This window comes from Molothrus aeneus, unplaced genomic scaffold, assembly GCF_037042795.1.
Source record: "Molothrus aeneus isolate 106 unplaced genomic scaffold, BPBGC_Maene_1.0 scaffold_60, whole genome shotgun sequence".
NCBI lineage: Eukaryota > Metazoa > Chordata > Aves > Passeriformes > Icteridae > Molothrus > Molothrus aeneus.
Genome location: NW_027099212.1, coordinates 258,854 through 285,761, shown reverse-complemented (window position 1 = coordinate 285,761; position 26,908 = coordinate 258,854). Strand labels below are relative to the sequence as shown.

Below are 26,908 nucleotides of genomic sequence, written 5' to 3'. Positions count from 1 at the left end.
CGAAGTGGGACATTCGGGCACCTACCGGTGTGTGGCCACCAACCAGCTGGACCTGCACTGCGTGTTCCAGGCACCCAGCACTGAGCTGGTCGTGGCTGTGACACTGCAACAAAGGTGGGGCCCCACCGGGTCACCAGGGAGTGCAGGACACCCAGGGTTCAGGGTAACCCTGATGTGTCCCCTTCTGTTACTTGCAGTGGCCACAAGGGTCAGTGGGGCCCTTTTGTTCCTGCTCCTGCTCGTGGGTGTCATTGTAGCCTGGTGCCCGTGGCACCACCTGGGTGGGTGACAATGGGGGGACAGGGGTTCCAGGGAGCTGTAGAGACCCCCAGAGTTGGGGAGCAATAGGGCAGCACCCATAGCCCCAGAATTGTGACCTTGGCTGGGGGTGCTGATGGGGTTTGGGGAGGTACTGGAGGGTCCTGTGGGGATGTTGGGGGTTCTTTCAGGGGCCCTGGGGGTATCTGGGGGGGTCTCTCTCCCTGCTGGGCTTTGGATATAGAGGCTGAGTTGGTAGGGGGCACTGGGGAGGTTCATGGATTCTGGGAGCTCCAGAGATGTTTGGGGGTCCTGAGGAAAATTGAGGGTCCTCTGGGGGGTGAGCAATCCTGAGAGGGGTCAGGGCCCCGGGGAACTCCCACAGTCACCCCTCCCCTCTTTGCTTTGAAGCTGCCAGGAAGCAGCAAGAAAGGTGAGTGGGGGGCTCAAACCACACTCTCCCCTTTTACCCCACCCCCAAGATCTCCCATTCCCTCCCTCACATCCCCTTTATTCCCTCAGGGCGCCCCCAGATCCCTCGGCCCCCCAGAGGAGGGGGAGGTGCTGTACACCCACGTCATGGTCACCAAGAGGGCAGGGGGTGAGTACGGGGGGGACACACGCAGAGGGACACGTCACCCACCAGTGTCACCCCACCCAGATCCCACAGCCCGTGTCTCTCGCAGCGTCCCTCCGTGCCACCACCCTCCAGGATCCCCAGGTGACCAACGCGGAGCTGCGGGGACCCCAGGGGCGATCACGGGAACCCGGTGACATCTACGCGAATGTGCTGTGACACTGGGGGGAACTGGGGGCACTGGGGGTCCCCACACATGGGCACCCACTCGTGTGTGTGCTGACACTAAAAACTGCTCCTCCTACTTCCTTTGGGGGCACAAAGATCCCAAAGGGCTGAGAGAAGAAAAATTTCCTGAAACAGCAATGAGAGTGAATAAAACCAAGAGCAACAGCAACAAGGTTCAGCGTCCAAAGGATCACAGAAGGAACGATTTCCAGGGAAAGCCCCCAAAAGGGAACAAACCTCAGACATTTCCCCCAGCATGTTTCCTCCATCAGAGGAACCTGGCAGAGCTGTGGATCTTCGTTCCTCTGGTGGCCAAAGCAGCCTTCAGGAGGCTCTGGATTCTCGTGTCTCTGTCCCAAACCCCTCCTCTGTCATGTTCTCCTCACGATGATCTCACAAAGGCTCTGTGGGCATTCTGGGGTCTCCCCTTTTGCCAGGGCAGTTGGGATCAAGCCATGGTACAGGGCAGGTTGTCAGAGGCAGGAAAATTTGATGTCTGGAGACATTTTGGAACACCTGTGTGTGGCAGGGGTGGGTCAAGACTTTCATTTAAATGAGAAATCTCAGTAAAGGAAAGTGGGAATTTTCTCGGAATGGAAAGAAGACCCATGTCAAAAATTTTTTAAATTTGAAAAATGATGAGGCTTGCAGGCCAAAATGTGGGAAAAGGAATAACAGCTCTTTACCAGGAAATTTATAAAGCAGAAGAGAACCAACAACACAAACGCAGAACTTTCCCTCCCGCTCAGCGCTGTTGGTTTTTGTGGCAGTTATAACCGCGGCCAGCAGGGGGCGCTGCAGGGAGCACTCCCGGCCAGCAGGGGCCGCCCCGCTCCAGCTCCATCCCCTCAGGGGCCATGGCGGCCTCGGCCGGGAGGGAGGAGGGCAAATCGCTCCTTTTGCAAACTCACGGCCACCAATCGGTCCCGGCACCACCGCCGGCAGCGGGCAGAAGCCGCCAAGGCAGCAGGTTGGATCCCAGTGCCCAGTGGCAGCGTAGCAGTGTCCCGGAGCCAGGCACACGCCCTGCACAACACCCGCGACCGCTCTCCATGATCCCGAATGGAAGGAAGGCAGCGCTTGACCCCAGGCAGTTTTCAGGTCCACAACAGCACCTCTGGTGGCTTTACACCACAATTCCTGCAAACCCTCAGCCTTTCACTCAGGTGAGGAGGGCAGGGATGGAGCAGCTTTGGGGCCACCTGGAATCCAGAGAGGGTCACTCCCCACAATGGCCAGAGCTCCTGCTCGATATTTCCACACTTTTCTCTCTTATCTAATGACCACAGCCAGAGGCCAAACATTCCTTCCATGAGGTTTCAGAAGGCCGCAGGTTTTGTTTAAGAATGAAGGCCCACTTCAGCTTGTTAAGCAGAGAGTTGTTGTCTTTGCAGTAGTTCTGGGGCTCTCTCAGTCCCTTGCCAAGAGGGACAAAATGATCAATTGCTGTATTTATGGACTGGTTCCCTCTTAGCTACCCCTGCAGGTGCAGTTTCCAGCCAGCCCTGCTCTGAAAACCATCAAAGGCCCTCACAGAGCCACTGCTTGGGCTCCCTTTGGGCTTTGTGCTTCTTGCAGGGCTGAGCAAACCACAGCCAGGCCTTCTCCCCCATAGAATTCTCACCTCTGCAGCAACTCTAAAGCTGCCAGAATCAAAGCCAAGGGGGCAGGGGAGATCCTCATGTCCTGGCTGCCACCTGGGGCTGGGCAGAGCAGGGCTGGGCAATGGCCATCCCTGTGCAGTGGGGCTGGGCCATGGCTGGGCCCAGGCTGGGCCCCAGGCTTAAATGGACACCCCAACAACATCAGCCCCTCCACAATACACATCACTGTCCCAACACTAACAACATCACAATATTTAATCAACAATATCATCAATAATATCAATTCATATAATATCCAGCAAAAGTCAACTTCCATTTACTTGTTTCTCACAGTACATACCAGTAAAGAACTCTTATTCCTGTTCCCACATCTTTGACTAAAAGCCATGTAATTTCAATGTTACAATAATTCAGAGTGATGGGGGTTGTATTTTCCATTCCAAGGGAGGTTCCCACCTTGTTCAGCTTCCTTGACAGAGCTAAACAAAGAAACACCATTTCTGCTCGTTTAACCAAAGAGCTGCATTTTTGTCCCAGGAGCAGGGAACCAGGTCCTGTACCCCTTTGGAACTGGGATGGGCACCAGTAAGCCACCTTAGTGGGAGCACTGGGAGGGGGATTGCAGAGCCACAAAGCACACTGGGGTTAAGAGGAACAAATCTGAATTTTATTTATGTCTTAACTTATGCTACACATGACTGAATAATTACTCTGTGGTTGTCCATGTGCTGGGAACCCTGTCCCTGGTGAGGCTTCACACAACAGAGAATCAGGGGAGAGAAAGCTTCAGTGATCTGGCTGTGAGTGACCCACAGGCTGGTGGGACAGATGCCTGGGAAAAATGTCTGGGAAAAAATGCCCAGGAAATCCGGCTGTGGGAGGAGCCTTTGCAAATAACAGCAACACATTCTGACAGAACAGGAGCGTTTTGCTTTGGGTTTCTTGGAGGGATCAGGGGCTTGCTGGGAGGGTCAGCTTGGCCCTCCTCCCCTGTGGGATTGACATTCTCTGAACCTGGGAGGAGCAGTGAGAGAAGCAAAGAATGATCCAAACAATTCTTACCTCAGATACTGTTCCTCTGTTTTTCACAAGTGGAATGCATTGTGTAAGATTGTGTACCTGAAAGGAATTGGTAATTGGATTCTGGTGTGAGTGTTTTGATTCACTGACCAATTGGATACAGATGTGTGCATGTCAGGACTGCTGACAGTCATGAGATTGTGTGCAGTGGAGTGCAGTTGAGTGCTTGGCAGATTCAGTTTAGATGTAATGTAATATGGCATAGAATAATATAGTATAATAAAGTAAATAATTAGCCTTCTGAAAAGACGGACTCAGATGCATCATTCCTCCCAGTCGTCAGGCAAAAATATCACCGATACTCCCCCTCCTCACCTTTTCCTCCCGGTGGTCCTTCTTCCCTGTCCGCACCCGTTCTTCCCTGCTTTGCTGCTTCCCCGAGGCAGCTCATTCCTGCTCCTCCTGGACGTTCCTTCATTGCTTCCCCGATGGAGCGGATGCTGCCTGCACCCACCCGCCGCCTCTGCCGCGTTTCCCACGCTGCCCCCAGCCCCGAGCCTGCTGCACCTGCCCACGGCAGCCCCAGCCCGCGGCAGCCAGCCCAGAGCCACCAGTGCCCAGCACCAGCCCGCAGCCAACCCACAGCAGCCCCTGCAGCCATCGCTGGCAATGCCAGAGACACGCAGGTGCCGTCCTTGGAAATCACGCCCAGCCACTCACAAAAGCCGTGTGGGCTCGCCCTGGCTTGCAGCACACACACTCCATCTGCAGAGCTGCTGCCCACAGAGCGCCCGGGCTTCTTGTGGTAACGCTGTCCCTGTCTTCTGTTTCTCTCTCTGTCCTTTTCCCTTTCTACTCCCTTCTCTTCCCCTTTGGGAAGAACCCTTACCCTCCTTTATCAATAAACAGTTCTCAGATATAATATTGCCATGTTTGTGCTTCATTTTCATCTGAGAAACCTTTCAGCAAGAATCCTCCCCGACTCCCCCTTTTACAGTGGGATGGGACAGGGGTAGTGGGAGGGGGAATGGGGAAGCCCTGGGTGTACTGCAAGCACTGTGGGGAGAGAATGGGGCAGTCCCTGAGGGTACATGGACACTTGGATGGGGCTGGGGAGCCCCTGCAGGTACGAGCAAAGGGATGGGGGAGCCCTTGGGGGTACTGGGAGAGGAAATGGGGAGCAGAGGGTGCCCTGTGTAGCCTCCCCCTGACCCATGACCACCTCCCTCGGAAGGACGGGCAACCACAGGAGCCATGGAGGGGGCACCCCCAGTGTCACCCAGTGCCTCTCGCTTCCCAGAGCATCACAACTTTTGGTGTAGATTGTCATAGATGTCACTGGGCTCCCATGGTTGCCTTTGCAGCTCCATGTACGTCACCTGAGGATCCTCCAGCGGGGGTGCCAGGGGGTCTTGGGGGGCCCTGTGGGAATAAGGGGGTGTGTGGAAGGGGATGGGAGGTGCTGGGGGTTTGGGTAAAAGGTGTATCATGGCTGGAGCCTGCACCCACCTTTCCTGGTGCTTCCTGGCATCTGCAAAGGAAAACTGGAGGGGTGACTTTGGAGACCCAGGGGCCCCCATCCACCCCTGGGAATGCTGAACCACCACCAGACACACAATCCTCCCCAGGCCCCCCAGTATCCCTGATGGTCCCCCCACTTGCACCAGCAGCCTGAGTCCCCAGAACCCTGAGCCTGGCAGGGAGGGGAACCCCTGATAGAACCCCCAACATCCCTGCAGGACCCTCCAACAGCTCCCAGGGCTCTCAGCCATGGACACTGGGGGCTCAGCCCCTCCCAAGTCAGGGGCTGTGGGTGCTGCCCTAGGGCCCCACTTCTCTTGGGGCCTTCCCACCCCTCTCCATGACCCCTGTGCACCCATTGTCACTCACACACACGGTGCCACCGGTGCCAGGCAACAATGACACCCACGAGCAGGAGCAGGAACAAAAGGGTCTCACTGACACCTGCGGCCACTGCAAGAAACAGAGGGGGACACATCAGGGTCACCCATCATCTCCAGGGGTCCTGCACTCCCTGGTGACCCCGTGTGACCCCACCTGTGACCCAGGTGAGCCAGGTGTCACCTCCAGGGCCAGCTCAGGGCTGAGTGCCTGGAACACGCGGTGCCCGTCCTGTCCCAGCTGGTTGGTGGCCATGCACTGGGAGGTGCCCGAATGTCCCACATCGATGTCCCTGAGCTCCAGGAGGGGACCCTGGGCCACCTCCTTCCCGTTGTGCAGCCAGGTGAAGGTGACAGGGGCTGAGCCCACCTGCACTGAGCAGCGCAGGGTCACGTTGTCACCTGCATGCACCTGGGGTGATGGGGGACTGGGGATGATGGTGGCATTGGCCACAGGCACTGTGGGGACATAAAGAAGGCTGGCACTGGGTGAGGTGGGATGGGGGTGCTGTGGCTGGGGTCAATCCCAGCCCGAGGGTCCTGCTCACCCAGGACGGTGACATTCAGGGGGTCACTCTCGGCCACGCTGTCCCCATTGCTGACCCGGCACCGGTACTGGCCGCTGTCATTGTCCCCAACGTGTTGAAGCTCCAGGTGGGGGCTGGTGCCGAGCAGTGCCCCCGAGCCCTCCCGGTGCCAGGAGAAGGACAGGGGACATGTCCCTGTGGCCACCACGCAGCTCAGCACCAGGCGGTCCCCGAGTGCCACCTGTCCCCTGGGGGGCTGTGCTGACAGGGACACCCCCGAGAGCGGGACCCCTATGGGAGGGGGTGACAGAAGGGGACAGTGAGGGACCTGGGGCAAAAGGGAGGGGAAGAGGGATCCCAGTGAGGGAGAGGGGGCGAAGAGACTGGGGGGTCTTGAAAGGGACTCCGAGGAAGGATGAGGGGGCTCAGGGAAGGGACACCTGGTGAGGGAGGGGGCTGAAACCAGGGAGGGTACAGGGACCCAAGGGAGGGGATGGTGAGACCTGGGGAATGTGATGGGACTTGAGAGAGGGGTGAGGGGACCTAGGGAGGGGTGAAGGGACCCAGTGAGGGATGGGGTCTCCTGGCACTGATGGAGGTCCCCAGACAGTGATGGGGGACCCAAGCAGACTGTGAGGGCTCCCCGTGCCCATCCCCGCACTCACTGTGCACCGTGACATGGAGCCGGGCTCTGCTCTTCCGCACGACCCCCCTCGGAGTGCACCTGGCAGCTGTAATTCCCCAAGTGGGAGACCCCCAGGGTGGGCACCAGCAGCTGCAGGGACCCCTGCGGGCCCCCCACCACCTGCCCGTCCCGGTAGAACACGTGCAGGAGGGGGGCTCAGGGCCGCAGGGCGCTGGGGGTGCTGAGGCAGCTGAGAGTCAGGGGGGATCCCTCGGTGGGCTTGGGGGGACCCTCCAGCACCAGCACCGAGAAGAGCTCAGGGAAGGAGAGGGGAGATGAGGACTGTGACTCTGAGTCTGCTGGGAAGGGGCTTTGGAGGTGTCAGGAGATCAGAATTCCAACTGTGGGCGTGCTCACCGTGCACTGTCACTGGCACTGCTGCTGACCGTGAAAGAAAGGGCTTCACCAAGCCACTGCAGCTGTAGTGACCGCTGTGGTGCAGCTGCAGAGGGGACAGGGACAGCTCGGTTCCCCTGAGGGACCCCCACAGATTCTTCTCCTCCTGGTAAAATCACACCCTGGTGACCGGGTTGTCCTGCCGGCCCCGGCAGCGCAGGGTCACTGTGTCCCCCTCCAGCAGTGCCCGTGCTGGCACCTGCAGCACCAGCTCATCTGTGGGACAGGAGGGTCCCATCTCAGTGAGGGGCTTGAGACAGGTGCAAGGAGGGTCCCCATGGCACTGGGGACATGTGGGTGCACTGGGATGAACTGGGATGTTCCTGTGTGCAGGGCACCACACAAGGGGTGTGAGGCCACCCACAGAGTGGAGCCCACCCAGATCTATCAGCGGCCACCCAGATGATTTAAGATCCCCACTCACCATCTAAGACCCTAACGGGGGGGCTGTGCCCACTGCCAGGTCTGTCACACGTGTAGGTGCCACTCTCAGTGACACTCAGGTGGTCGAGTCCCTGCTGCCCCCAGAGCTGCCCATCCTTGTACCAAGTTGTGGCACTGGCGGTCCCCGAGCCCTGGCAGGTCAGGGTCACCCGGTCCCACAGCGCCGCCGGCCTCCAGGGGGGCTCCACCAGGAGCTGGGTGGTCTGGGCACCTGTGGGTGACAGGGGACACCAGCCTGCCAGGGCCAGTGCGGGGCTGGGGACAGCGGGGTGGGGCCATGGCATCCCCTGAGGACTCACCAGCGAGGCCGAGGGTCTGGGCTGGAAGGGAGAAGGGACAGGGCTGGGTGGGGGTGGCACCATGGGGACAGAGGCACCGGGGGCACAGGGTGTGGGAGATGTCCCCAAACTGTCCCATAGGGGACAGCAGTACATTCCTGTCCCCCTTCCTCTATCCCCACATCCACCCCATGTCTCTGGTGACCTCATGCTCTGACTCTGCTGGCATTGGAGACCTCAGGGGAGCCCACAGCCCCCCTGTGCCCCCTCCCCTCCCCATCCCCGGGGTTTCAGGCCCGTGCCCGGGGCACTCACCCCACAGGAGCAGCGCCACCTTCCCGGCCATCCCGGTGTCCCCAGCCATGTGCACTGGCTGTCACTCACTGCTGTGGCACCGCTCCCCTGCCTGTCAGCTCTTCGGATGAAGGGGAAGGAAGCGAGGTCACGTCCGTCCCCATGTGTAGGTGGCCCTTGGTGGGGGCAGGGTGGCCACAAACTGGGGACAGGCTGGGGACAAGGCTGGGTGGGACAAGGTGGGACATGGAGTTCCCAGGAAGGGGGGGGATCAATGGTTTTGGGGAGCCAGGGATGGGTGTCCAGGAGAATGGGGGGTGTCAGGGATGGGGTCCCTGAGCAATGGGGATCCTGAAGAGGGGGAGTCACCTAGGATTGGGGTGGGAGGCATGGAAATGGGGATCCCAGGGCTGGGGAGACTCAGGGATGGGAATCCTAATGGAACGTGGGCTCCAGGGAGTTGGAGTCGTGGGATGGGGGTTCTTTGGATGTGGATGATGGGAGAATGGGGGAGCTGAGAGGATGAAGGTCCTGGGGGATGGGATTTCAGGGCTTGGAATGAACAGGAGAGGGTTCCTTGGGAATGGGCTCCTGGGCCATGGAGATCCTGGGGAATGTCAGTACAAGGATGGGGCTCCCAGGCAAGGTGGGACATACGGAATGGGGGTGCCATGGTTGGGTCCCAGGGGAACAGAGGTGCCAGGGATGGGCAGTTGCTTGATGGACACAGGAATCTCAGCTCCTTCCCTGGGTACCTCAGATTCTGGTGTGACCCAGGGTCCAGCACTGCCACCCCTGGGGTGCTCATTTCCTGTGCAGGCATCACATGGGGGTCCTGGGTAGCTCTGCCTCTGTGCCCTGCCCTGCCCTTGACTTTTTCCTCTCTTTATTTCTCTTTTTTGCTTATTTTCCTCACTTTTCTGCCAGGTCCCCCCTGCCCTCTGTTCCTAGCTCAACAATCCTGGGGAGCACCTGAGCAGGGAATGGGTTGGGGGGAGGCAGGGGAGGAGGAAAATGGGGAGCAGGGGGTGCAGGGAAGGGTGGGGAGGCTGTGGGGGGTGGAGGTGTTGGGCTGTGCCCCCTCAACACTTTCACTTTCCTTTTCCTGGACAAGAAGGAAGAGGCCGTTTGTGCTGAGAGTCAGATGGGAAAGGGGGGGTTCTGTCCTGGGGGGGCACATCCAGAGGCTCCTGTCCTGGGGGGATCCTGTCCCAGGGGGTGACACATCCTGGCATGGGGGGTCCTGTCCCAGGGGTGGCAGTTCCAGAAATGTCCCTGCACATTCCTGGCCGGGTGCCTGTCCCAGGGGTGGCACATCCTGGGGACCCCTGTCAATGCAAGGCTGGGGCCCAGCCATGGCCCAGCCCCACTGCACAGGGATGGCCATTGCCCAGCCCTGCTCTGCCCAGCCCCAGGTGGCAGCCAGGCCCTGAGGGTCCCCCCTGCCCCCTTGGCTTTGATTCTGGCAGCTTTAGAGCTGCTGCAGAGGTGAGAATTCTGTGGGTGGAAAAAGGCCCTGCCTGTGGTTTGCTCAGCCCTGCAAGAAGCACAAAACCCAAAGGGAGCCCAAGCAGTGGCTCTGTGAGGGCCTTTGATGGTTTTCAGAGCAGGGCTGGCTGGAAACTGCCCCTGCAGGTTCAGCTGAGAGGGAACCAGTCCAGAAATGAAGCAACTGATTATTTGTTCCTGTTCCCAAGGGACTGAGAAAACCACAAAACAACTGCAAATCCCACACCAATCTGCTCAACAAGCTGACCTTGACCCTCCTTCTAGAACAAAACCTGCAGCCCTTTGGAACCTCATGGAAAGAATGTTTGTGTTCTGGATGTGCACACCTGAAGAGAGGGAAAAGTGTGGAAATATTGAGCAGGGGCTGCACACGAGGGGCTGGGGAACAGGGGTGTCCCAGCAGGAGCAGGGAGTGCCCAGGCAGGGGAATTCAGGGCAGGCTGGAGTGGATTTACCAGGGAATCAGACCCTGAGGCACACAGGGGCATTTCCACAGATTCCTGTGCACTGTCCCAAGCATGGACAGAGCTTCTCCCCTTCCTCCAAGGGAAGTCAATCAATTTTCAAGGTGGGAATGTGAAAAATGGGAAGAGTTCCTAAATATGGGCCAAGAAAGGGCTTCCTTAGGGGCTGGGTTGCTGCCCAGCAGGCAGGGAACAATCCCATGGAGCTGTTGGACACTCAGGGACATTCCACCCTCTGTGTTATCCACAAGCAAACGCTGCTGTGGGATGCAGCAGGGGGCTCCTAATGGGACCCAAAAAGTCTCATTTCTTTGTGATTTGTTTGTGTTTTTATTGTGAGGGACTTGTTGGGAGAGAAAGCGTTATAAGGATTCTATAAACCAGAGCATTTTATACCTTGCCAGTTTGATTTTTGCTGAGTTTGTTCTTTATTGGGAAAATAATGTGGGAAAGATTTTTGCTTTTATTCTATGGATGTGTAATTTTTTCTGAACCAATTGTGCATCAAGTGTTGCCTGGGATGTCTGAGCCAGGAAATGGGGGGACCTGACCCAGGGATGTGTGGGGCAGGGAGACAGAGACTCCCAGGACAGCCCTGGGGTGCCCCAGGGTGGGGACTGTGCTGGGCTCTGAGTCACCCCAAAATCTGAGGCACCCCAGGAAGGAGCTGTGACCCCCATGGCCACCCAGCCACTGCCCATCCCTGACACCCCCATTCCCCTGGGAACCCAACCATGGGACCCCCATTGCCTTGGTCTCTCCTCCCTGGGGACCCCCATCCCAGGACTGACATTGCCCAGCACCACCATTGCCTTGATCCCATCCCATGGGCTGCATCTTCCCCAGAGCCCCTATTCCTGAGGATTCCCTTTTTCCCCCTGCACCCCCAGCCCTGGCACCCACACACCATGACCCCAAATCCCTGGGGACCATGTTCCCACAGCACCCCCATCCCTGAATGCCCCCAGGCATGGAGACCCCAGTTCCCCTGGACCCCCCTTCTGCTGGACACCCATCCTTGGTTCCCCACATCCCCTGAGCCCCCCACTCCTGGCAAGACCATCCCCCACCATGTCCCCAGGCTGTCCCCACCTTGTCCCCAGCCTGTGCCCATCTTGTGGCCACCCTGCCCCTACCAAGGGCCACCTCCATGTTGGGACAAGATGTGACCTCGCTTCCTTGCCCTTCATCCGAAGAGCCGCCAGCCAGGGGAGCGGTGGCCACAGCAGTGAGTGACAGCCCGTTGTCACAAGCCGTCCTCACGGATGGGTTTCGTGATGGTTCGTGATCTCAGAGTGCAAGAAGAACCAACACGGTCGAACAGGGTTTGCAGTGATAATCAAAACAAATCACCTTTATTGAAACAACCACAGTGAAAATGCCTTGGGGAGGAATTGGGGGAAAGGGAAAAATAAAAGGGAAAAGAGGGAGGAAAAAGAAAAAGGTATGTAGCTACCAAACGTAGTACTGCGGAGTCCTTCGGTGTCCAGCCGATGGAGTTCACCAGGTCACGTCCAGGGAGATCTCAGGGGTGCAGTCCATCTGCACTCTAATAATAGCCTTTTTTGATGGGGGAAGGGGAATAGATCTTGAAACCGAATCAAAGGTAGTCTATTGTATCCTCGGGGAAAAGAATGGTATTTGGAAAGGGTACACACAGTCCATATTCTCTGCAGTGGGCGAGAGCCATTGTCTTCATGGTCCAATGCTCCCACCTGCAACATCCATCTTGCTTTGGTCAGCTTGCCTCCCCCCGCACACCTCCCCGGGGTTGGGGGTTTCAGTCCCAGGCCTTGGAAAGTATGAGAGGGGGCCTTCTCACATAGGGGTTTCATGTCTGGGTTTTTCTCTGGTGAAGAGGCTTCTTACATTTCAGTTTGTCTGTCACGGTGACTACAATTGAGCCAGAGGGGTCTTCTTAGGAGGACCAGCCAGAACTCAGGAGAAGTTCAGCCAGGCCAAGAGAAAAATCCCACAGCTATTGTTGCAAAAGGTCAGAATGTCCTTCTTTCTTCTTGTTGAGCTCAGTGTAGCATATAGTAAATACACCTGTGAAAACAAAGATTTAGCAATGCTCTCAGGTCTCGGGGCCAGGCTGGCATATGACTTTCTCCTACAGGGCTAGACAGGGGGGTCTTTTCTTCAGTGGTCCCCCAATGATGATCGTGAGGCGGATCAGGGATATTTCAGACAGACTCTCACACCAGTCCACATGGCTGGCAACACCGGGATGGCCGGGAAGGTGGTGCTGCTCCTGTGGGGTGAGTGCCCTGGGCATGGGCCTGAAAACCTGGGGATGAGGAGGGGAGGGAGGAAAGGGGGGCTGCAGAGTCCCCTGAGGTCCCGAGTGTCAGCAGTGCCAGTCCGTGTTACCCACAGTGGATATTGGTGTGACTGGGGATGTAGGGTGACTTTGGGAACAGGAACAGGGGCAGGAATTTGGGGATGGGGATGTGGGGACAGGAATGTGGGGACTGGCACCTTTGGGCTCTGGTAGCTGTGGGGATAGGGTGGGGGACAAGGGAACTGGGATGCAGGGACACAAGGGGACACGTTCCTGTTCCCAAGGTATCTGTGCCACACAGATGTGGTGCACAGGTGGCTGTGACACAGACATGTCCCCCTGCTTTGCCAAATCTTTTGGAGGCCACCCCCACGCACTTTCTAACAAGAACTGCTGTCCCCATGGGGACACTTTGGGGACAGCCCCCATACACTGGGCCTAATGTGCCACTGTCTCTGTGGTGCCACCCTCACCCAGCCCTGTCCCTTCTCCCTTCCAGCCCAGACCCTCGGCCTCGCTGGTGAGTCCTCGGGGGATGCCATGGCCCCACCCCACTGTCCCCAGTCCCTCGCTGGCCCTGGCAGGCTGGTGTCCCCTGTCACCCACAGGTGCCCAGACCACCCAGCTCCTGGTGGAGCCCCCTTAGAGTCCTGTGATGCTGTGGGACCGGGTGACACTGACCTGCCAGGGCTCAGGGACCGCCGGTGCCACAACCTGGTACAAGGACGGGGAGCTCTGGGGGCAGCAGGGACCTGACCATTTCACTTTCACCGAGAGTGGCACCTGTGAGTGTGACAGACCCGGCACCAGGTTCAGCCCACCTGTGACTGTCTTAAATTATGAGGGAGGTTTGGGTGTCCCCAGCCTGGCACCCACGGGGACCCCAAGGGCTCTGGGTGTGCTCTGCTCCATGGGTCACCTCCTGTGTGACCAGAGCCCATCCCCTGCTCTGGGGACATCCCAGATCATCCCAGACCGGGGGGATCCCAGTGTTGGCATCAGGAACCCCTGGTGCACTGGGTGTGACCCAGTGGGGAGGTCTTGGTGCCATGGGATTTGACAGGATCCCTCTGTCCCCCAGACGGGCTGGTGCTGCAGGTGCCTGCACAGGCGCTGCTGGAGGGGGACACGGTGACCCTGCGCTGCTCGGTGCAGGTGGGCTCAGCCCCTCTCACCTTCACCTGGTTGCACAATGGGCAGGAGGTGGCCCGGGGTCCCCTCCTGGAGCTTGGAGACATCGATGTGGGACATTCGGGCACCTACCTGTGTGTGGCCACCAACCAGCTGGACCTGCACTGCGTGTTCCAGGCACCCAGCACTGAGCTGGTCGTGGCTGTGACACTGCAACAAAGGTGGGGCCACACGGGGTCATCAGGGAGTGCAGGACACCCAGGGTTCAGGGTAACCCTGATGTGTCCCCTTCTGTTACTTGCAGTGGCCACAAGGGTTGGTGGGGCCCTTTTGTTCCTGCTCCTGCTCGTGGGTGTCATTCCAGCCTGGCACCCGTGGCACCACCTGGGTGGGTGACAATGGGGGGACAGGGGTCCCAGGGAGCTGTAGAGACCCCCAGAGTTGGGGAGCGATAGGGCAGCACCCATAGCCCCAGAATTGTGACCTTGGCTGGGGGTGCTGATGGGGTTTGGGGAGGTACTGGATGGTCCTGCGGGGATGTTGGGGGTTCTTTCAGGGGCCCTGGCGGTATCTGGGGGAGTCTCTCGCCCTGCTGGGCTTTGCATATTGAGGCTGAGTTGGTAGGGGGCACTGGGGAGGTTCATGGATTCTGGGAGCTCCAGAGATGTTTGGGGGTCCTGAAGGAAATTGAGGGTCCTGTGGGGGTTCAGCAATCCTGAGAGCGGTCAGCGCCCTGGGGAAGCCCCACAGTCATCCCTCCCCTCTTTCCTTTGAAGCAGCCAGGAAGCAGCAAGAAAGGTGAGTGGGGAGCTCAAACCACACTCTCCCCTTTTACCACAACCCCCAAGACCTCCCATTCCCTCCCCCACATCCCCTTTATTCCCCCAGGGCCCCCCCGGATCCCCCGGCCCCCCAGAGGAGGGGGAGGTGCTGTACACCCACGTCGTGGTCACCGAGAGGGCAGGGGGTGAGTACGGGGGGGACACACGCAGAGGGACACGTCACCCACCAGTGTCACCCCACCCAGATCCCACAGCCCGTGTCTCTCGCAGCGTCCCCCTGTGCCACCACCCTCCAGCATCCCCAGGTGACCTACACGGAGCTGCGGGGACCCGGTGACATCTACGGGAATGTGCTGTGACACTGGGGGGAACTGGGGGCACTGGGTGTCCCCACACATGGGCACCAACTCGTGTCTGTGCTGCCACTAAAAACTGCCCCTCTTGCTCCCCGAGGGGGCACAAAGATGCCAAAGGGCTGAGAGAAGAACAGTTTGCTGAAACAGCAACGAGAGAGAATAAAACCAACAGAAACAGCAGCAAGGTTCAGAGTCCAAATTGTCACACAAGGAACGATTTCCAGAGAAAGCCCCCAAAAGGGAAGAAACGCCAGACATTTCCCACAGCAGGTTTCCTACATCAGAGGAACCTGGCAGCGCCCTGGATCTTCCTTGCTCTGATGGCCAAAGAGGGCTTCAGGAGGCTCTGGATTCTCTTGTTCCCTGTCCCAAATCCTCCTCTGCCCTGTTTCCCTCACGAGGATCTCACAAAGGCCCTGTGGGGGTTCTGGAGTCTCCCCTTTTGCCAGGGCAGTCGGGATCAGGCCATGGCACAGGGTGGGGTGTCAGAGACAGGACAATTTGATGTCTGGAGACATTTTGGAACACCTGTGTGTAGCAGGGGTGGGTCAGGCCTTGCTTTTGGTGAGACAGGGCCCCGCCTGTCCATCAGTTTGTCAGGCTTGGCACACTGGCGACAGTGTGACGCTCTGCCAATGCCAGCTCCTGAGTGGCCACGTGACCAGAAGTGCCTGCTGGGGACAGGGCCCTTGGTGGCCCAATTGGCTTAAAAGGCAGACCATGAGGTGACCAAGTCCTTGATCATGTCTGCTCTTGGGGTGTCTGTCCCATCCACACTGGAACTCAGGAGCTGGCAACTCATTTAAATAAGAAATCTCTGCCAAGGAAAGTGGGAATGTTCCCAGAAGGGAAAGAAGACCCATGTCTAAAATATTTTAATTTCAAAAATGATGGGGCTTCAAGGCAAAAGTGTAGGAAAAGGAATAACAGCTGTTTCCTAGGAAATTTATAAAGCAGAACAGAACAAACAACACAAACGCAGAACTTTCCCTCCCGCTCAGCGCTGTTGGTTTTTGTGGCAGTTATAACCGCGGCCAGCAGGGGGCGCTGCAGGGAGCACTCCCGGCCAGCAGGGGGCGCCCCGCTCCAGCTCCATCCCCTCAGGGGCCATGGCGGCCTCGGCCGGGAGGGAGGAGGGCAAATCGCTCCTTTTGCAAACTCACGGCCACCAATCGGTCCCGGCACCACCACCGGCAGCGGGCAGGAGCCGCCAAGGCAGCAGGTTGGATCCCAGTGCCCAGTGGCAGCGTAGCAGTGTCCTGGGGCCAGGCACACGCCCTGCACAACACCCGCGACTGCTCTCCATGATCCCGAATGGGAGGAAGGCGGCGCCCGACCCCAGGCAAGTCTCAGGTCCACAGCAGCATCTCTGGTAGCTTTGTGCCACAATTCCTGCAAACCCTCAGCCTTTCACTCCTTTTTCCTTTTCCAGCCCTCGTACAGCAGCTCTGGGAATGTTGAATTGCCCTGCGATGTTGAGGAAAGCTGGTGCTCGGTGCTGACTCTGCCAGAGCTCGTCCGGGGGCTCCAGAGCACGTTTGGAGTTCCTGCTCTTCCTGGGCCACTGCTGATCCCCACACAGTATTCACGGGGGTGGGGGAGGAGGAGGAGGAGGAGGAGGAGGAGGGCAGAGCCACAGCCCCAAGGGCTCTGCAGCTGCACCTGGAGCACAGGGAGAGCCTGGGCTGGAAGCAGTGCCTTGGGAGGGTGAAATGGGGCAAAACTGCAGCTGGTTGGGCCAATGCCCCTGTTCCGCTCTGGGAGCTCAGACTCTTAAGGAGGTGTTGTAATTATACCTGGAGTTACTGAAGTTCAGCCGAGCTCCTAAAGCATTCCTGTGCACAAACACAGGGCTCCGCTGCCTCTCACAGGGCTTTTGGGCTACACAAGGCAGTATTTGATATCATTTGGGGATCAGATGTACCCAGCTCTGCCCACAAGGAGCTTTCTTTACTGCCGGGAAGGTTTTTGCTGGTGCTGGGGATGATTCAGTGCCTGTGCCATGTGGCTGCTGCTTCCTGGCCAGGAAGGCCAAGCTGGAGCAGTGGCTGAGGTGGGAGAGGCTGGAGCAGGGGGCCCATGGGAACAGCACCTGGCCATGCAGGTGGAGCAGGAGCGCCAGGAATTCTGCAGGGTGCTCAGGTGAGGCCCATGGGGCTGGGCCATGTTGGGGCACCACTTGCCATTCCTGCTTCCCCCAGATTTTGGGGCAGAACAGTGACACCCATGGGGCTCCCAAACCCCTCAGGGCTCAGGCACAGCCTCACAGGAGGTCCCAGGGATGATTTGGGTGCTCCCAGGCTCGTTCCTGACAACAGGCAGCACTCCGGGAGCGGTCGGCACATCCCGAAGGAGCAGCCCGGGGCTGCTGGAGCCCGAGTGCTGCGGGCAAGGACGGCGTGAGGGAGCCGGGCCCCGCTCAGCCGGCGCTGCCCCAGGAACGTCTCATCCTGCAGGATCTCGGCAGCCTCTGCCGGTGCCGGCCCCGGGGCTGTCGGGGGGCGCGGCCGGAGGGGCCGGGATGGAGGGACCGGGACCCCACTGGGGAGCCCCGAGCGTGGAGGGAGCGATATGGTGGAGGGGAGACCCCAGGACAGGGGGGAGCAGAGACCCTGCGGTGGAGTCTGTGGAAAGGAGGGACCGCAATGGTGGTCCCGGAGCACCGGGAAGGGGCCCAGCTGCCATCGCGCTGCAAGTGCCGGGACGGTCCCGGGGTGTCCGAACCGACTGTGGCAGCGTGTCCGAAGCCACTGTCGCGATGTGTCGGGACCGAGCGTTGCCAGGGTAAGGACCCCCCAGCTCCGGGAAGTGGAGGGGTACCCTGGAAGGGGCGGGGCAGGGGCGGGGCAGAGCCCTGTCTATTCCCTGTGCCCTGTGCAGGTGAGGAGGGCAGGGATGGAGCAGCTCTGGGAACACCTGGAATCCAGACAGGGTCACTCCCCACAGCCCCACCACGGCCGTGGTGTAGAGCCCCTGCTCGACATTTCCATCCTTTTCTCTTTTGTCTCACAACTAAGCCAGAACCCAAAAATACTTTCCAGGATGTTCTAAAGGGCTTCAGGTTTGAGACAGGAAAATGGAGGAGTGTCCTGGTCAGATTGTTGAGCAGATTGTTGTTGTCTTTGCAGTATTTTTGGGTCTCTCCCAGCCCCTTGCCTAGAAGGACAAAATGATCAATTGCTGCATTTCTGGACTCGTTCCCCTAGAGCTGCCTTTGTAGGGGGAGTTTTCAGTCAGCCCTGCTCTGAAAACCATCAAAGGCCCTCTCAGTGCCTCTGCTTGGGCTCCCTTTGGGTTTTGTGCTTCTTGCAGAGCTGAGCAAACCACAGGCAGGCCTTTTTCCCCACAGAATTCTCATCTTGGCAGCATGTAAAAGGACATTCTCTCTCCTGTGAAAATTTTAGAAGTTTAACAAAGGACAATAGGAGACAAGGACCATAGAGCAAAGGTTGTTATGGCTGGGAGCATCTTGGCACTCAACCAAGAGCACACTTCTCTTAGGAGATAGCTCCTAAGAGATAGATACCTTTTCCCTTACATCAGCCTGTTGCATATTCATAGACTCTTATGCATAGAAAACTTTTTCCCCAAACTACGTTCCAAGAATTGTTTAGCATGGCTCCTCCTTGGATCCGCCTTTTTAGAGCATTATTCCTTGGTTGTGCTTTTAGTCCTTTCTTATCATCACCTTCATTTCTGTGCCTGGGTCCACACTGTCTTCAGAGGAAGGGTGCTGATAGTTGGCATATCTGTAGCAGGTGTCCTCATCCTGTGTTCATCAGATGTTACACCATCCAAGCAGGCATTTTAACACAAGGATACTTTAATCAGCTATTTCACAAAGCTTAATTAACAACAGAAATAAAAACTATATCTTTGTAACAAAGTTACTTTAACATTACATATGTAAATTCCATTTTAATATTTCTGAAAATCCAGTAATATAATATGTATCTATAACACTTGGTGAGAGGGACAAAGTGATCAATTGCTGCATTTCCGGACTGGTTCCCTCTCAACTGCCTCTGCAGGGGGGTTTCAGACTGTCAGACACCCCCATCCCCCACAGCCTCCCCAGCCCCCCTGCAGACCCCTCACCCCTGCTTCCCCCACCCTGGGCTTCCCCCAACCCCTTCCCTGCTCAGGAGCTCCCCAGGATCATCAAGGCATGAACTGGGAGGTTGGGAATTTGAGGGATAAAAGGAAGGAAATGGAAATGAAGAACAGAAAATGCCCCTAGGGGTTGGAGGGGCACAGACTCAGAGCACCTCTGAATCCCCTCTTGTTGCCCCCCCAGATCATGGGCAATCCAGCAGGCAGGGCTAGCCCCCGGGTCATCCCAAAATCTGAGGCACTCAGGGAAGGAGCTGTGACCCACATGCACATCCCATCATTGTCCATCCCTGGCAAACTCATTCCCCTGGGTAGCTGACCATGGGACCCCCATTCCTTCTGTCTCCCCTTCCCTGGGACCCCCATCCCGGGGCCGCCACTGCCCAGGATCTCCATGGCCCAGGACCCCATTCCCAAGGAACCCTCTGCCATTCATTCCAACACCTGAAATCCCCCTTTCCCCCAGGACTTTAATTCTCCCAGACCCCCCATTCCCCTACACCCCATCCCTGGCACACCAATCCCCTAAAGAGGGATTTATTACTATTAAAATTTATTACAATTAATAGTTTTTTCTATATACCCTTTTAAAGTTTTAAATCTACTTAACCTTTCTCCTAGTCTCATCTCAAAACAAAAAAGAAATAAATACATTCTCATAAATGCACTAATAATTAACCAACACTGAACCCACTACACTATTTAATACATTAACTGACATATCTCAAATTAGCAAACCAAAACCATGACACCAAATCCCTGGAGCCCACATTGTTCAGGGACTCCCATCCCTGAGTCCCCCCAGCCCTGGGGACCCCCATTCACATGGCACCTCCATACCCTGTGACTCCCCCTCCTCAGGACCCCCATTCTCCAGGGACCCCATTCCTGGGACCCCCCATTCCCCTCGACACCCATCCTTGGCTCCCCAAAACCCCTGAGCCCCCCTGATCCTGGGAAGCCCATGTCCCACCGACCCAGGGACGGCCTTGTCCCCAGCCTGTCCCCACCCTGCCCACAGCCTCTGCCCAGCTTGTGGCCACCCTGCTCCCACCAAGGGCCACCTACACATGGGGACAGACGTGACCTTGCTTCCTTGCCCTTCATCCAAAGAGCCGCCAGCCAGGGGAGCGGTGGCCACAGCAGCGAGTGACAGCCAGTGCACATGGCTGGGGACACTGGGATGGCCGGGAAGGTGGCGCTGCTCCTGTGGGGTGAGTGCCCTGGGCACGGGCCTGACACCCCGGAGATGGGGAGGGGAGGGGGCACAGGGGGCTGCGGGGTCCCCTGGGGTCCCCAAGGCCAGCAGTGGCAGTCCATGGTACCCACAGTGGACCTTGATGGGACTTGGCATGTAGGGTGGCTTTGGGGACAGGAACAGGGGGCAGGAATTTGGGGATGGGGATGTGGGCACAGGAATGTGGGGACTGGCACCTTTGGGCTTGGGTAGCACTGGGGATAAGGACAAGGGAACTGGGATGCAGGGACAGAAGGGGACAAGAAACGTGAGGATGTGGCCATGAGGATGGGATCATGGGGATGGGATCATGAGCTGGTGGGGGTGACCTGGGCCAGCATGGGCTGTGTCCTTGGTGTCCTCGTGCCCAGGGTGTCCACAGTGTCCCCATGTTCTGCCTCAGCCCAGGGTGGCCTCGGTGTCCCTGTCCCCAAGGTGTATGTGCCACAGGGATGAGGTGCATGGGTGGCTGTGACACAGAGATTTCTAGAGAAACACCCCAAAAAGGAACAGACCTCAGATATTTCCCCCAAACTGGCAGAGTCCTGGATCTTCCTTTCTCTGATGGCCAAAGTGGCCTTCAGGAGGCTCTGGATTCTCGTGTCCCCTGTCCTAAACACCTCCTCCGCCATGTTCCCCACACGAGGATGTCATAAATGCCCTGTGGGGGTTCCAGAGCTTCCTTTTTTCTAGGGCAGTTGGGATCAGGCCATGGCATATGGTGGGATGTCAGACACAGGAAAAGTTTGATGTCTGGAGACATTTTGGAACATCTGTGTGTGGCAGGGGTGGGTCAGGCCTTGCTTTTGGTGAGACAAGGCCCTGGCTGTCCATCAGTCTGTCAGCCATGGCACACTGGAGACAGTGTGACGCTCAGGCAAAGCCAGCTCCGGAGTGGCCGGGTGACCAGAAGTGCCATCTGGGGAGAGGGCCCTTGGGGGCCCAATTGGCTTAAAAGGGAGAAGAGCATGAGGTGGCCAAGTCCATGACCGTGTCTCCTCTTGGGTTGTCTTTCACATCCAGGCTGGAAACCAGGAGATGGCAACTCGTTTAAATGAGAAATATCTGTCAAGGAAAATGGGAACATTCCTGGAATGGAAAGAAGACCCCTGTCAAAAATGTTTTTTAATTTCCAAGATTATGAGGACACCAGGCCAAAGTGTTGGAGAATGAATAACAGCTCTTTACTGGGAAATTTATAAAGCAGAAGAGAACCAACAACACAAACGCAGAACTTTCCCTCCCGCTCAGCACTGTTGGTTTTTGTGGCAGTTATAACCGCGGCCAGCAGGGGGCGCTGCAGGGAGCACTCCCGGCCAGCAGGGGGCGCCCCGCTCCAGCTCCATCCCCTCAGGGGCCATGGCGGCCTCGGCCGGGAGGGAGGAGGGGAAATCGCTCCTTTTGCAAACTCACGGCCACCAATCGGTCCCGGCACCACCGCCGGCAGCGGGCAGAAGCCGCCAAGGCAGCAGGTTGGATCCCAGTGCCCAGTGGCAGCGTAGCAGTGTCCCGGGGCCAGGCACACGCCCTGCACAACACCCGCGACCGCTCTCCATGATCCCGAATGGAAGGAAGGCAGGGCCTGACCCCAGGTAGGTCTCGGGTCCACATCAGCACCTCTGGTGGCTTTACACCACAATTCCTGCAAACCCTCAGCCTTTCACTTAGGTGAGGAGGGCAGGGATGGAGCAGCTTTGGGGCCACCGGGAATCCACAGAGGGTCACTCGCCACAGCCCCACCACGGCTGCGGGCAGAGCCCCTGCTCGGTATTTCCACACTTTTCCCTCTTTTCTGGTGGACACAGGTCGAACCCAAACATTTTTTTCCTTGAGGTTTTCCAGAAGGCTGCAAGTTTTGTTCAACAAGGAGGGTCCAGGTAGGTTGTTGAGGAGAGTGCTGTGGGATTTGCAAGTTTTTTGAGGCTCTCTCAGAACCTCTCTGCAAGGAACAAAATTATCTCTTGCTGCATTTGCAGACTGGTTCCCCCACAGCTGCCCCTGCAGGGGCAGTTTCCAGCCAGCCCTGCTCTGAAAACCATCAAAGGCCCTCTCAGAGCCATGCTTGGACTCCCTTTGGGTTTTGTGCTTCTTGCAGAGCTGAGCAAACCACAGCCAGTCCTTTCTCCCCCACAGAATTCTCACCTCTGCAGCAGCTCTAAAGCTGCCAGAATCAAAGCCAAGGGGGCAGGGGGGACCCTCAGGTGCTGGCTGCCACCTGGGGCTGAGCAGAGCAGGGCTGGGCAATGGCCATCCCTGTGCAGTGGGGCTGGGCCATGGCTGGGCCCCACCCTTGGATGGGCACCCCAACAACATCAGCCTCTCCACAATACACATCACTGTCCCAACAACAGCACAATATTTAATCAACAATACCATCAATAATGTAACATCAATTCATATAATATCTGCGGTTGCGCTGGCTTGTAGATGGAAAGGGTGCCTGGCGAGCTCACCAGCCCAGCCCGCAGTGGAGGAGCGCTTGCCAGACTCGAGGTCTGGTCCGCGCTTTGGTGGGTCCACGGACGCCTCACGAGCACAATCACGAAGCACACGAAGAGAAGGGAGGACTCCGAGGCCAGGGAAAAACAAAGTTGAGTTTATTGGACTCAACCGGGGGGAAGAGCAAGGGCGGGGTGACACTCGGAAGTCAAGGGAAAATGTGGAAGACATGAGCTTATAAACACAGGGGGTGGGTAGGGGTGGCAACATACAACAACCAACTGAGATGCAGCAGGGGTGGGTACAGCTTTGGATGACAAGTAGATCTGACAAATGAAACGAGCTTGGGGGGGGGGGGGGGGGGGGGCCTGTCCCCTGACCAACCACCTAACGCCCTGGAGAGAAGTTTCTGGAGATAGGGGATGGGTCGTCGGGTGATAGGCAGGGAGCTTGGGGTGGAGAAAACTTAGATACATTCGCATAACCATAGAAACGGGGGAAGGGCTAGGAGACTGACATATAACAGACCGGAGTAGGGGATTTCCCGACCGAACCACCAACAAACAAATGGGGGGGAAAACTGGAATAAGCCAGACAGAACACAACAAATATCCAGCAAAAGTCAACTTCCATTAACTTGTTTCTCACAATACATACCAGTAAAGAACTCTTATTCCTGTTCCCACATTTTTACCTAAAAGCCCCATAATTTCACAGTTAAAATAGGTCAGAAAGATGGGGGTTGTATTTTCCATTCAGGGGAGGTTCCCACCTTATTCAGCTTTCTTGACAGAGCAGAACAAAGAAACACCATTTCTGCCCGTTTAACAAAAGAGCTGCATTTTTGTCCCAGGAGCAGGGAACCAGGTCCTGTACCCCCTTGGAACTGGGCACCAGTAAGCCACCTTAGTGGGAGCACTGGGAGGGGGATTGCAGAGCCACTAAGCACACTGGGGTTAAGAGGAACAAATCTGAATTTTATTTATGTCTCAAGATTTGCTACACATGAGGCGAAAAATGAACACATGCTGGGAACCCTGTCCCTGGCAAATCTTCACACAACAGAGAATCAGGGGAGAGAAAGCTTCAGTGATCTGGCTGTGAGGGACCCCCAGAGGCTGGTGGGACAGATGCCCGGGAAAATGTCTGGGAAAAAATGCCCAGGAAATCGGGCTGTGGGAGGAGCCTTCGCAAATCAAAGCAGCAAACTGTGACACAACAGAAGCGTTTTGATTTGGGTTTCTTGGAGGGATCAGAGGCTTGCTCAGAGGGTCAGCTTGGCCCTCCTCCCCTGTGGGACTGACATTCTCTGAACCTGGGAGAAGCAGGGAGAGAAGCAAAGAATGATCCAAACAATTCTTATCTCATTTACTGCTCCTGTGTTTTTCACAAGTGGAATGCATTGTGGAAGATTGTTTACCTGAAGGGAATTGGTAATTGGATTCTGGTGTGAGTGTTTTGATTCACTGACCAATTGAATCCAGCTGTGTGTTTGGTGGGATTGTTTGCTGACAGTCATGAGATTGTGTGCAGTGGAGTGCAGTTGAATGCTTGGCAGATTCAGTTTAGATGTAATGTAATATGATATAGAATAATATAGTATAATAAAGTAAATAATTAGCCTTCTGAAAAGATGGAGTCAGATGCATCATTCCTCCCAGTTGTCAGGCAAAATTATCACCGATACTCCCCCTCCTCACCTTTTCCTCCCGGTGGACCTTCTTCCCTGTCCGCACCTGTTCTTCCGTGCTCCTCTGCTTCCCCAAGGCAGCTCATTCCTGCCCCTCCTGGACGTTCCTTCATTGCTTCCCCGATGGAGCGGATGCTGCCTGCACCCACCCGCCGCCTCTGCCGCGTTTCCCACGCTGCCCCCAGCCCCGAGCCTGCTGCACCTGCCCACGGCAGCCCCAGCCCGCGGCAGCCAGCCCAGAGCCACCAGTGCCCAGCACCAGCCCGCAGCCAGCCCGCAGCAGCCCCTGCAGCCATCGCTCGCAATGCCAGAGACACGCAGGTGCCGTCCTTGGAAATCACGCCCAGCCACTCACAAAAGCCATGAGGGCTCGCCCTGGCTTGAAGCACACACACTCCATCTGCCGAGCTGATGCCCACAGAGCGCCCGGGCTTCTTGCGGTAACGCTGTCCCTGTCTTCTGTTTCTCTCTCTGTCCTTTTCCCTTTCTACTCCCTTCTCTCCCTCTTCGGTAAGAACCCTTAACCTCCTTTTTCAATAAACAGTTCTCAGATGTAATATTGCCGTGTTTGTGCTTCATTTTCATCCGAGAAACCTTTCAGTAAGAATCCTCCCTGACTCCCCCTTTTCCAGTGGGATGGGACAGGGGTAGTGGGAGGGGGAATGGGGAAGCCCTGGGTGTACTGCAAGCACTGTGGGGAGAGAATGGGGCAGTCCCTGAGGGTACTTGGGCACTTGGATGGGGCTGGGGAGCCCCTGCAGGTATGAGCAAAGGGATGGGGGAGCCCTTTGTGGGTAGTGGGAGAGGAAATGGGGAGCAGAGGGTGCCCTGCGTAGCCTCCCCCTGACCCATGACCACCTCCCTTGGAAGGATGGGCAACCACAGGAGCCATGGAGGGAGCACCCCCAGTGTCACCCAGTGCCTCCTGCTTCCCAGAGCATCACAACTTTTGGTGTAGATTGTCATAGATGTCACTGGGCTCCCACGGTTGCCTGTGCAGCTCCATGTACGTCACCTGAGGATCCTCCAGCAGGGGTGCCAGGGGGTCTTGGGGGGCCCTGTGGGAATAAGGGGGAGTGTGGAAGAGGATGGGAGGTGCTGGGGGTTTGGGTAAAAGGTGTATCATGGCTGGAGGGGGCACCCACCTTTCCTGGTGCTTCCTGGCATCTGCAAATGAAAACTGGAGGGGTGACTTTGGAGGCCCAGGGGCCCCCATCCACCCTTGGGAATGCTGAACCACCACCAGACACACAATCCTCCCCAGGCCCCCCCCAGTATCCCTGACCCACCCCACTTGCATCAACGGACTGAGACCCCAGAACCCCGAGCCTGGCAGGGAGGGGAACCCCTGATAGAACCCCCAACATCCCTGCAGGACCCTCCAACAGCTCCCCAGGGCTCTGAGCCATGGACACTGGGGGCTCAGCCCCTCCCAAGTCAGGGGCTGTGGGTGCCACCCTATGGCCCCCCTTCTGTGGGGCTCTTCCCACCTCTCTCCATGACCCCCGTCCCCCCATTGTCACCCACCCACATGGTGCCAGTGGTGCCAGGCCACAATGACACCCACGAGCAAGAGCAGGAACAAAAGGGCCCCACAGACCCCTGCATCCACTGCAATAAACAGAGGGGGACACATCAGGGTCACCCATCACCCCAGGGGTCCTGCACTCCCTGGTGACCCTGTGGGACCCCACCTGTGACCCAGGGTGAGCCAGGTGTCACCTCCAGGGCCAGCTCAGGGCTGAGTGCCCGGAACACACGGTGCCCATCCTGTCCCAGCTGGTTTGGGCCACCTCCTGCCTGTTGTGCAGCCAGGTGAAGGTGACAGGGACTGAGCCCACCTGCACTGAGCAGCGCAGGGTCACGTTGTCACCTGCACGCACCTGGTGTGACAGGGGACCAGGGGTGATGGTGGCATTTGCCACGGGCACTGTGGGGACACAGACAGGGCTGGCACAAAGAAAGGTGGGAGGAGGGTGTCGTGGGTGAGGTCATCCCCAGCCCGAGGGTCCCGCTCACCCAGGATGGTGTCATTCATGGGGTCACTCTCGCCACGCTGTCCCCGTCACTGAGCCGGCACCGGTACTGGCTGCTGTCATTGTCCCCAATGTGGCACAGCTCCAGGCGGGGTGAAATGCCCAGCGGTGCCCCCGAGCCCTCCCGGTGCCAGGAGAAGGACAGGGGACCTGTCCCCATGTACACCATGCAGCTCAGCACCAGGCTGTCCCCGAGTGCCACCTGTCCCCCAGGGGGCTGTGCTGACATGGACACGCCCGAGAGCGGGACCCCTCCGGGGGGCCACAGGAGGGATTGGGGACCCCGGAGGGGTGGAGGACATGGAGGGGAAAGAAGGGGATTGGAGGAGAGCAGAGAGGATCTCAGTGAGCAGAAGGGGACCCTGGGAGGCACGTTGGGACCTGGGGACAATGGCAAGACCCTGTGGAAAGGGGGAGAGACCCAGGCAGGGATGGGGAACCAGATGAGAGACTGAGGAGCCTCAGGGAATGATTTGGGGTTTAGAGATGGGCAGGAGGACCCAGGGAAGGGAGGGAGACCAGAGGGTGGAGCAGGGACCTTGGAAGGGGTGGGGAATCCAGGGAGGGCTGGGGAGGACAAAGAGAGGGATGAGGGATGTGCAGGGAGAACTGGGCAGTACTGGGAGAAACCAAGAGGGACTTGGGAAATTTAGGG

General features: G+C 57.6%; 1 protein-coding gene across 1 annotated transcript; it reads right to left on the bottom strand.

Annotated features, from left to right (window-relative positions):
- Positions 1-5,691: 5,691 nt before the first annotated feature.
- LOC136571084 (low affinity immunoglobulin gamma Fc region receptor II-like) lies at positions 5,692-8,264 on the bottom strand. The gene is given in 6 exon segments (XM_066571455.1): positions 5,692-6,047; positions 6,137-6,406; positions 7,158-7,412; positions 7,621-7,851; positions 7,940-7,960; positions 8,234-8,264. Coding segments are annotated over 6 exon segments (1,164 nt in total).
- Positions 8,265-26,908: the final 18,644 nt, after the last annotated feature.